Genomic DNA, 12,296 nt, shown 5'->3' on the forward strand with positions numbered 1-12,296 from the left:
ACCGGGCGCCATGCCCCCTAGATTTTTCAATCTAGAAAAAGACCGGGCGCCATGCCCCTTAGATTTTTCAATCTAGAAAATATTACAAGCAAAGGTTCAACTCAAATCGTAAAGCAGCAAACATTACAAGCAAAGGATCAACTCAAGCAGCAGGAGCATCACATTCAAAACAACAAGCGAGAAAATAAAGTCAAAGTGGCGAACAGAGTACGAAATGTTACAACTTAAGAACACAAAAACAAAAGGCATATAGAAAATCCTAAGTGTCTGCATTAATGTCTTCTTCCTCCTCTTCAGCAACCTCTTCTGCCGGCTCTTCAAGAGCGACCCCCGCTTCTATTTCGGCCAAATCCCCTTCTTCAGTAAAAGTACCATCGGGAATATCTCCAATCGGAACCATCTCCCCAAGGTAAACATCCTTGTACAAATCAAATTCGAAGGCACTAGGCGACACGTTAGCTAAGCGTTCCATCTGCCTCAGCGCCTTCTTGAACCCTTTTGTATGCTCCTGGCGAATGGCCGCATACATCTCCGCCTCGGTATTTTTCCATTCTAGCGAGGCCGCCCTCAGAGCGTCTCTCTCTTTTCGGATAGCGTCCGCTTCCGCCACGGTCTTCTTAGCCGACTCCAGTTCCTTCAGCAGATTGTCCCGTTCGGTCTGCGTCCGGAGGCTCGCATTCCTCAACTGTTCGTTGAGCGAATGGCTTTCAGCTAACATTTTTGCAGATTCTTCAGCATTTTTTGCACAGTTAGCATGAGCAGCACGAGCATCCTCCAACTCCTTCTTCAGCCGGCTTACTTCACTCTGAACATCCCCTCGGCTGGATGCATAAGCCATCTTATACGTCGCCGCTCCACACCGTAAAATATGATGAAGTAGGTACTCGGACATTTGCTGCTCAGACATCGCAGCCATCGCTTTTTCCTCGGCAGCATCAAAGTTAAATTCGATCTTGTGCCTTAGATCGAAACCTGGATCATCCATACCCAAGGGTAAGTGCCCGTTCGGGAACTGACTCTTCCTGAACCGCCATCGTCTTTTTGCCCTTAGAAGCACCACTGCTTGCTGGTACCTTCCTCTTGCGAGTTAAAGGCTGAACTGGAGAAGGAGGAGCGTCATCAATATGCACTATAGTGGCCGGTGTGGAGGATGTCCCGCTTGAACGTGCGGTCTGTAGCCCGACCCCTTGGTCCACCGCTTGCGATTCCCTAAACCAATCACGACCGATCCTTCTGGCCATAACTTCTGCAAAATAGCACCACCCACACAAAATTACAATTCACAAAAGGCAAGTAAAAGACAGTTGACAAAGAGACCTACCAAAAACCCTTGATTTCAGATCGTTGTATCTCAGGCAACTAACCAGCTTCCTGGAGGAGAACGGACGAGGTAACTTGACCAACCTGTCCAGATCTCTCCGCTCAACATCAGACATATCCTCTTCGGGCCAAGAGGTTAAGGTACGAGGCTTCTTAGTCCAGTATAGGGGAAACCTAGAGTTCCCGTCATCATTATAAAAGAACGGCCGACCCATTTCGGTAATTGACACTTTAAAAAAGTGGTTTTTAAAGTCTTTATATGACTTGGCAAATAAACTGAAGATAGCATTTTTGGCCATGGACGTCAGAGACACCCAACCCTTCTTGGCATTAGGGCGGGTCTTAAAGAAAAATAAGAATATTTTAGCGGTCGGTTCAACATCTAAGGCTTGACATAACACACCGAACGCTTGAATGTAGCCCCAGCCGTTCGGGTGTAACTGAGAAGGGGCTACGTTCAAGCATCGGAGGACATCCATTTGAAACCTAGTCAAGGGGAGTCTCACATACATATCATACAGAAAGGGCATATACATAAAAAAAGCAATTTTTTCCAATCACATCTTCCCCGTGGAAAACCCTTTCATCGTCTCTACAGGCCATTAACTTAAGGGCATGCTGGTACCCAATATTCCTTAGCACACAGTTATCCTCTACCCAACGCAACAGCGTTTCTCGAGACCCAAATGAACTCCCCTGCTCCCCAACCTCCCGGGAAGCCCATAAATACTCTCTCGGAGAAGGAGAACAACCTTCTTCAGGACCATCAACATCCACTCCTCCATGAACAAAAACCCTATCCCCGCTGAGTAAGGAAGTGAAACAACCAGTAACCACCGGTTGGGCAACCTGTGGGTCGCCATGACCCTCCTCGACATTATCAGAGAAATAGTAAAGGACAGGGGAGGAAGACATTGTTACCTGGAAATGGGTGCGCGACAGGAGAAGACACTCGAAGAAGAAGAGGGAAAGCCTGGAGAGAAAGGTGCCAGAGACAGAAATGAAAACGGTTTCACTTCCTTGCGTCATTAAAAGCGTGGAGGTTACGAAACTGGATGCATCGTCTGCACCGTTAGATGTGTTTCATCTAACGGCCTCTTTTTCGCGACTCTAGCGTTACCCTCAGCGCGGGAAATGTAGACCTCCTTATAAGCTCAAACGACAAGTTCGTCATGTCGTTTCCCAGTCACTCAAATAAGCTGTAAGATCACTCGGCTTACACACAGCAAATCATTGAAATACTGAACGGTGAGCACATTTAAGCCCTTCGGCCAAACCAAGGCCAACGCCTTCCTTTGCCTCAGACTTGGGGGGGATGATGTACGGTGGTATAATTCCAACGGCCGGAAATACCCAAAGACCGAACGGTCCTAGCGGGCCAACAGCCCACTATAGCGCCACAATCTTACTGGGCTCAAGGCCCAATGCTAGCGTAAATGGCCAGCGTAAATGATATCCACAAAAATATATCATTCAGATATATTTACTGGACATATCTTAACAGAAAGCAAAGATATGCTAAGTAAGATCAGTTTATATTTATTGATATTCTGTTTATATTTTGTTTATCTCATATCAACCCAAAGCCTATAAGTAAGGGCTGGGAGACTTCAAACAAGGTACGTTCTCTGAATACACTTCACTCGCAGTTCAGATAGCATATCTCTCATCTCATCAATTCTCTCCCACGGAGAATTCTCTATACACGCCTAACTTGAGCGTCGGAGTGCCTTTTCAGGTACCTCCCCCCCGGTTAAAGCTAGAAGATCACCGTGCGGCTGAAGTCAACGCCAAGACGTACGTTCGGAAATCAGGAGAAGCAGACAGAAAAACAGAAAACGACGTTATTGAGGTTAGTCCTTCGGTCCCAGTAAATTTATACCGAAACAAGTTCCTTATTTATATTTAATTAACATGGTGATAACTTGTTACCAATTTTAATATGATCCACACTAAACTTAGTCTCAAATGTAATTATCTACAGACAGATCCTAACATGAATGGGTTACCTATCGAATAACATGTCCAATGATTTTTAGTTAGGCGTAGTTTATCACAATCACTGAATTATCCTTAAAAAAAATATTAGTAACAAGTTATTTAATGATAAAATATGTTTGGTCCTTCTTAAATTGATCAATTCTGAAAATGTTAATAAGAAAAAATAAAGTTGATAACATTTATCTATAAATTTACCGCCAGTTTACATTATTTAAAAAGACAACATACATACCTTTACTTCTGACTACTTTAAATGGTATGAATTCTAACGAAATTTAGTCATTCAAGTTTTTTTTTTCTTTTAATTAAAGTGAAGGATATTCGAATTAATCATTAATCATCACAATTTCATAACCACATAGCAAAATTAACTTTCTTGTCGCCAGCATTTTCGTTTAAAAAGTTCAAAGAAATTGCAAGGGCCAAAAAATTCATCTTTCACAATTACTAGCATTTGATTAATTCTACGTTCAAAATCATTAGTACCATATTAACGAAACTCAACTCATATCATACAAAGTGATTTCACTCCAATGCTATATACTACACGACGAGCACCGGCACAGAATTCTTTGGATAAATCATCTCTGATAAGCCACAAAAAATAAGCCAAAATAAAATATGTCTGCTGAAGGCAAACGAAAGATTGATACAACAGATACACCATAAGAATATGGTGATTGCGTTAGATTATGGTCTTTTAATAACGTCCACTGTTCTCTTTCTCCAGGGTTCCTTTTTGTTTCAGTGGACTTCTAGCTTCACTTACTTCAGACTCCTTGTTGAAAGATTCTTCAGGCTTACTACCATTCACGTCCCCCAGTGGAAGACCACCACCATTTGATGATGCCTGTTTTCGCATAGCTCGTGGTATTCTCAAAGGTATATCTGTTTCAGTTACGTTTTTCTCAACCTTTGGGGCTGCAGGAACATTTTCAGGTCTAGAAGAGAGAACTTTTTGTGGTACATTCGTAGATATGTTCGGTTCACTGATGCTATTGGTTTCTTTCTTGGGGACTTCAGCATTATCTGACTGCGTGGACGGTGGATCTGGAACAACTACTACTGTGGGCACTGTGGACTTTCGCCATTTCTTTCTTTGATTAGTCTTCTGGGCGTTTGATTTGGCCTGCAAAAAGAAACAGCTGGTCTTAAGATCCAGTAAAAGCATAAAATAATAAAACAAGACTGATGATTTATGACTGACGCACCAGTGTATTTCCAATATCAGAAAGGGGTTTTCTTGGACCATGATTATCAGGGTGGGCATCAGCTGGCCCCTCAACCAGTGCACCTTGAAGCAACTCAGCACCTTGAGCAGCAAGAAGGCGATTTTTGTCTGCTTCCTCAATGCTGGAATCATTGCCACTCCCTTCAACTTGTGCCTCACTTGAGATTGATGATCTGTTGGCACACTTGGATACTAGGCAACCACAAGAACTCCCACAAGTGCCACCCATAGCTCTGCATTTGCACTTGTTTGTCTTGCAAGATGAAGATTTACTACAAGAGCAGCACATATCTGATGCAGTTTCCCCAGATGCACCTCCATTTCCTTCTGTTGAATTATCTTTCCCATCTTCTGAACTGATATTTGACGGATTGTTTTCCATGCTTACACTGCTTCTAGACTTTCTTTTCTTAAAGTGTAATTTTTTCACAGACTGTACCCATTCATCATCAGTGACATCTTCTGGAACATAATCATCGGATTCTGTATCTGATATTGATAAATCCATATCCTCTAGTAAAATTGTAGATCGCCGGTTTTCCTAAATGATGACAAAATGGTCACTAACTATAGTACCATAGAAGTTATTCAAGATTAGATAAATCCATAGCAGGCTTATTAGATATCTAGCGATATGCAAACACCTACCATCTTGCGCAAGTCATATTTATGCCCTCCGACATTCATGTCATGATACCCCTCAGATTCAGAGTATCTCATTGCACTCTGTCATAAGTTTAAATAAATGATAGGGTTAAACACAGGACCAATATTTCTTCAATTTAAAAACTGCAGCTTAAAGTTGGAAAGGAGAAAAAAAAAAGTTTCATTATTTCTCAAGCTTAATATACTAACCAGCAACTTCAACTGATTAATAAGTTCAGACTTCTGCTTTTCCACTTGTCTATATGAACAGCTCAACCTTACTATCTTTTCTTTTAGATCTCTGATTTCCATGTCCTTCTCTCTGCAAATAACTTCTCTATCTCGCAATAAACACCTGAAATAGAAAAGCAAAGGAAAAAGTTCAGTCATATCATGAGAAAAGATAACTTACTACAGTCAGTTTTCTACAGATTAACAAATTGCATATTAACAGACCATAGATAATTTAACTTTAAATTTTATAGGCAACTTGGTTAACTGTAATCACCAAAAATTTAACTTGAAGACAAGCTCTACTACCTAGAGGAAGATGCCAAGTTGAACAAATGATTCATCAAATTCTTAGCTTCAGCCAGGGAACGGACTTGGTTCCAACGTCCCTTGCCACTGAAAACCCGTTCCCGCTCTTCCGCCTCTGACAACTGAGATGCCATCGAGAGCAATGTTGTTGAAGAAGAATTTATCATTTTTTCAAGAGCAAATATCCTTGAATTTCTTGCACCCGGAGACATTGATACGACGCCATCACTAAAATTAGCAGTCAAGCAAGAAGATGCTGTGAATTTTATGTTTCAAAAAACAAAAATTGTAAAATAAATTAATGCCTCGGGTATTTGCAAGGCTTTTTCACCTTGAATTGTTCATCTTCATCATATCCGCTTCTTCCTTTAATCTAGCAATCTCGTTGGCCATTTTAGCCCTCCTGTAATGAATTGTTTGTGACATGATAATCAGTAAATTGGTTCAACTTTTCTCATCTTTTTAAATTCAAATCATATAGACAAAACATAGGTGAGCAAACTTTGCTTACAAATTGGAATAAATACAAATATGACTTCAACCAATATCTCTCTAGTCCATAGTTTAATTTAGAGCTGAGTGAAATTAACATAAAAAGGCAGATATAAAAGGCAGTTTGCCTTTTAGAAGTAAGTCTTCACCGTATTATTCAAACTTACTCAGTCTAAAGCTCATTAGATTTAACTGGTATAACAACCTACTCAGTCTAAAGGTTTCAGTTGAAAAATCAAAGCTGAAAAAGTAGAACATACTCTTCCATTTGACGCTCATGTGCTGAACGTACTTCATGCACTCGGACTGTGACTTCAAGCTCATGCTCAATTGCCTGCATCAAAGCCTTCAAATAGAAGCAAATGTTAAGAGTTAACTAAATAAAACACCAAGACATTCTCCACCAAATAGCATGACGGAATTATGATAGTAAAAATAACTTATCCTAAATGGCCACCGTACACATTAGAAAAAGGGTAGATTATTTAGCAAAATTGCTTTTAAAGAGAACAACAATTTCGTCATTGTGAATCACAAGCATAGTATTATAAGTACCTGAATTCCTGGACCATTCCCACCTACAGCACCTGTGTATAAAGAACGAACTGCCAGTTATTAACAAGTTCACAAAATAGAGAAACAGCTATGTGGCACAGTAAACCTCGTAAGTCATACTTTCACGTGAAGTCTTTCGAGATTCCAAGAGTTCTTTTAGCCTTTTTGTAGCCAAGGACGCTTCTTCTGTCTTCCTTTGTAATACCTGTAATGAACTCATGAATAATGGGAATAACCATTACAACGAGAACAAGTTATTTGAAAATCTTTTTACCATCTTTTGCCTCTGATTCAATGCTAACAGCTTATGCATCTCGTATTCGTTCCTCCTTCCTTCTTTTTTAAGCTGAAAATGGAAAAACAGTGTATTAGAAGATTCACTAATAACTGATCACTTTCAAATTAGACAAAAGCTGTCATTCCTTACAAGCAGAAGGTCGCAAATAAGCTATATACCTCTAACAATATAAACGGAGACAACAGTGTATTATTATTATCGAACAGAAAAACGAATACCAAAAGTATATTTTTCACTCTATTCAATTACAGAAGAACGGAGTAATAAAAGGATTATTAGTTGCTAAAAGAGTTGAAGAAAATTATGCTGTGATGAAATTACCTGGAGAACTTCTTTCTCACGTGAAGCTTTCCATAACCTAAATTGTTCTGATTCCTGCTTAATCTTATGTTGCAATTGAACCTGAAGAAAATAAAGATTCCATAATGACTCTAAATGAAAAGAAAAAACAAAGCACAAATTTCTGCTACAAACTGAGTACAAAGTCCCCTTAGATGGTCATCGTACCTTATGAGATTTAATTTTGTGAATCTCATCCTGCAGTCGTTTAGCTGCCTCATCACTCTTCTGTTTTTGTCTCAAAAGTTGAGCCTGAGCTTCTTGTTTCTTCTTCAGCACAGAGACCTGGAAAAACAAAAAATCAGTTCACCACCCGGAGTGGCCATTCAGAGTTAAGACATCCCAAATAATTGAGCACCTGTGCTTCAAGAGCATTTAATTTTTGGAGATATTCCTCCTTTAACTTTTGAGCTCCGTCATCAGAAGTAGATGAAATATTTGCAAGATTGCACCTAAGTTCCTCAATTTCTTTCTACAAAAAATACAAACGTTGTTATAAAAGCAATCATTTAAACGCAATATAATTCAAGGTAGCGGAGATCAAATACCTGCAAAAATTTCTTTTCTTGTTCTAACTCAAGAACTTTCTTTTCATAATGATGCTTAAGAACTGAAGTATCAGCATTATTAAACATCTTCATTTCAGCCTTCAACATAAAAAAAATAAAAATATAAAACATTAAGCATAAAAAACATCTAAAATCAATATTAACATGTAATAAAATGCATATATCCAATATTTTGAAACTTTGTCAAATTTAAAAGGCTATAAATATTTTCAGAACAAAATATTCAATCTCTCCATGAAATTTTTACCTCCTTTTGTTCAAGTTTCTTATCCAACTCTTTGAGCTCCCTATCCAACTTTTCTTGAAGAGAAGAGTGTTCTATCTCCTTTGCATGATCTTCCATATCATCTGCAAACAGGTTGCACAAAGTTAAAAAAATTATCTATTGTTACTTAGGAATAAATATCAATTCACAGTGACAGCAAAAATACATATAAAAAGATTGGGTATCAAGAAGTCTAAATGTGGTTGCAAAGTCTGGCTTTGAGAAATCAGTCATCATTACCTCATATATTTCATGTACATATCTCAAGCATAATGAATTTGTTATGAAATAATATTATCAATTACATCACTGTCATGGATTAACAAAAAAAATAAAAGATACACGGTATGATAATACATAAAAACTTCCAAAGCTCTACCTGCTATGTCAACTGATTTGGCTTCACAATCAGAAGAGTACTCATTACCACATGCAAATAAAACATTCTTTGACCCGAATCCACTATCATCTGTGTCAACCCAGTCATCAAAATGTCTAGATTTTGCATTCGAATTTTTCAAACGCTGCAATTCACCTTCCAGATCTTGGATCTTTGACACATAAGATTTCACCAGGTCATAATCCTAGAATGAGGTCAGACCACGAGTCAGTTGTGGATTGCTTCATCAGAAAATTGTAATTATGCACAAGCAATGACCTGATGAGTTCAAACCTCGTGTGAATTTGATTCAATTTCATCCCAAGATTTACCATTTCGAATTGATTCTATTTTCATGACCAGTCGGTCTTTTTCAACCTAAATTCAACATATTGGGTTAGACGGAGCAACTTGATCGCAAATAACACAGAAGTGAAACTGGAAGCAACTGACAACATTTATCTTTTGACAAATCACCTAAGATTCTATTAGAGTTGAGGACATAAAAGGATGGAGAAAGACCTGAGCATCACATGCACGTTGTGCTAAACTCTCACAAGTAACTCGTCGATCTTGAAGCTCCCGCTGTAATTCTGCATTGCTTGCTTCAAGTAGGGATATTTTGTGTTTGAGAATCTAAGGGAGTAAAGAACAGGACATTAGAAACCTACACTCGGCAAAAGGAGGGATCAACTTCAGAAACTTCCTAAAATTATGATGTACCTGAAGTTCATCAAATGCCCCTCCAGTATCACCTTTGTAGAGTAGAAGCTCAGACTGAAGTTGCTCAATCTGACTTCGCATTCTCTGCATCTGAGCTCCCACTGGATCACGATTAATCTAAAAGAAGAAAATTTAAAATCGTCAAACATCTGAGCTACCACATGAAGGATTGTCATTGTCACTCACAATTTAATTAAAGAAAGGGACAAAATGAAACAAAACATTGAGAACACTTACGACTGCCTTGTTCTGAATGTTGCGAGCACGGTTTGCATACTTCAGAGTGTTCAATGTCTCTTCAGCATTGGTGTCAGCAGGACTAACACATGCTGCAGCATTCCCAAACAAATTCGATGATTCATATGATAATAAATGAAAGTGTAAAATTTTCGAAATCCACCAAGTATTGTACCTATCATAACAGTTTTGCTGTTTCCTCCAAGAGAATCCTGCGTATCATTAGCCAATTCCTTGTCAGGATGATACATGAACCCATAATATAGAAATCACATAAGTATGCACTACAACTAAAATCTAGTATTACATTTTCAGTAATAGTGACTTTTGAAAACGAGTTTCAAGACAGGAGTCACAATACTTCCGAAGAAAATAAAAGACATACTTCTTTTCCCAACAATACTTTTAAATAATGAGCATAGAAGTCATCACTCCATCTGTCATGGGATGAGATGTAGAAATAGAAAGAATCATACATATTATAGGCAGAGTTGTTCAAAATAAAGATATTAGACGTAATGCTTTAACAAACACTGCAAACCTGTAGTAGTCTTGTTAGTTTACTATCCCGATATGGCACATGGCCACCTTCTTTTCGCTTTCTTTCATCTCCCAGTGCGCTTATTACATTCCCAAGAGCTAATAAACCCTTGTTGATATGAATGCCTTGACAATGGAAAAACTAAATGATCATTAAATAGCTTAAAAATTGCATTTATAAAACTTAGCGAGTAGCAGAAATGCATTGTAAGATTTCAAAAATTATACTGGGATGAGCGAAATATATGAAATACCCTATATTTGTATAATAATGCTATCCCTAATTTTAACAATATGTCTCACACATACAACAGATTACCTTCTTTCAAACGCATGCCATCGGCACCAGTTCTTTTTGCACGTTCAGAACCAGCAAGGTCTACCAAATGTAGTTTTGCACACAAGACATCATCACCACTCTTTTGCTCCATAGTGATTGTGAATATAGCATGTGATCGACTATACAAATAGCATAAATCACAGTCATCATACTTTAATAAAGTAAGGTTCTACTTCACTAGGATTATTTATCATCATTATTATATTATTATGTATTTATCATTATTATATTGCTTATAAGTCATGATTATATTATGTCTAGTTATTTTTATAGATAGAAGATTATGAGAGGAATAAAATTATTTTAAAGTTTAATTCTCTAGTAGGAGATATGTAAATTTTGATAAGCTGTATATTAGAGTGAATTTTATCAATTTAAATAAAATAATATAAACCTAAACAACATTGACCCCCAATTTACCTTGACTGACTGTTCATGTTTGTACTCCCAGTGGCACGTGCCAGAGAACCACGAGAAAGATAAGATGACATTTCTTCTTTAGTCTTTACCTCAGCCTCAGTAACTCCAGCCAATGTTATTCCCCCATTCACTGTTTCCCTAATCTGAATGGGAACTCTGCTGGGCGCAGCAGACTTCGCAATAGAAACCACATCCCCTCTAGATTGAATGGGATCAAGTAAATCAAATACTTCTTCCTTAAATATCTGTAATCAAGATATACAATGTTCAAATCCTAACCACAATTACAGAAAAATAAATAAATTCATCAACATTATTCATTACCTCGATAAACGATACCCTGATTAAAAACTCCGATGATTCCTTCATAGTCTGAACCCTCTTGAATATTGTCTCCATCACCTTGGGTATAATACCACCTGCATTTTCTTCTCCAGTGTAATTGGTGCCCATGGTGTATGTCTTCCCAGATCCGGTCTGAGAATAAAAACACAGATAAAACAAACTAGATATAACAACAACAAAAATTTCTCAAATAAAAAGTATCGAAAGTCAAAACATATGCAAGACGTATACCTGCCCATAAGCAAGAACAGTTGCGTTGTAGCCGTGAAAAAGTGCATCTACAAGGGGAGCTACACAATCATTGTATATTGTAGACGACGGAGATCCCGAACTACCATAGACATAGTCATAAGTGAAAGCATGTGACCCAATTTGCACCTACACAGCATCCAACAACAAGAACAATTACACATTAAATTCATACATGCCTACAAATTTCAACAGATTCAATGCACAACACTTCTACCTGAGGTTCACCAGCAACAACGGTGATACAATCTGTACACCCGAGCATAAGCTCGGACGTAATCAGAGGCCGGACGTTGACAGCAACACGGACGCACTGCAGCGCATCGTGGTTTTCCATCTCTAACCAATTCGAATAATCCTCGAGATTTACCTGATGCGAAGGAGAGGAACGAAAAAGAAAGAAGAGCCTGAGAAAGAAATTGAAGGAAGAGTGTGAGACGAAGAGCAAAGTGTTCTAATTTTGAACAGAGAAAAGAGGGTAATGACTGCGAATTTGAATATGGATGTATTGGGTTAGATTAAAACGGATTTGAGAAAAACGGCCCTTAGATCCGAATTCAAACTAGAACCTTAGTCACGCTTGGGTCACGTGCCAGGATGAATGTTAATGAAACTCCAACGGTCAAAATATTAAGCAAACATAGAAACCCCACCCAAAAATGGATAATTATTTAAAGCATACTCCATTAATGCCTTTAGCTCCATATGCAAACTAAATATGCCACACTGTTGTTTGTTTTTTACTTTACAATAAATTTATTTAAAATTATTTTCGATTATAATAATTATTATGATTTTTTGTTTCAAC

General features: G+C 38.1%; 1 protein-coding gene across 1 annotated transcript; it reads right to left on the minus strand.

Annotated features, from left to right (window-relative positions):
- Positions 1-3,789: 3,789 nt before the first annotated feature.
- LOC106778394 (kinesin-like protein KIN-4C) lies at positions 3,790-12,005 on the minus strand. The gene is made up of 27 exons (XM_014666354.2): positions 11,706-12,005; positions 11,471-11,617; positions 11,219-11,371; positions 10,895-11,139; positions 10,454-10,593; positions 10,136-10,260; positions 9,770-9,806; positions 9,595-9,686; positions 9,358-9,474; positions 9,157-9,270; positions 8,929-9,012; positions 8,635-8,839; positions 8,238-8,338; positions 7,970-8,068; positions 7,780-7,893; positions 7,590-7,706; positions 7,404-7,484; positions 7,059-7,130; positions 6,905-6,989; positions 6,785-6,816; positions 6,490-6,575; positions 6,069-6,140; positions 5,738-5,965; positions 5,408-5,552; positions 5,201-5,278; positions 4,533-5,093; positions 3,790-4,450 (listed from the first exon to the last, which is right to left on the minus strand). The coding sequence occupies exons 1-27, from the start codon at positions 11,823-11,825 to the stop codon at positions 4,022-4,024; spliced, it is 3,879 nt and encodes a 1,292-aa protein (XP_014521840.1). The 5' UTR covers positions 11,826-12,005; the 3' UTR covers positions 3,790-4,021.
- Positions 12,006-12,296: the final 291 nt, after the last annotated feature.

The sequence above is a fragment of the Vigna radiata genome, unplaced genomic scaffold, assembly GCF_000741045.1.
Source record: "Vigna radiata var. radiata cultivar VC1973A unplaced genomic scaffold, Vradiata_ver6 scaffold_339, whole genome shotgun sequence".
Classification (NCBI taxonomy): Eukaryota; Viridiplantae; Streptophyta; class Magnoliopsida; order Fabales; family Fabaceae; genus Vigna; species Vigna radiata.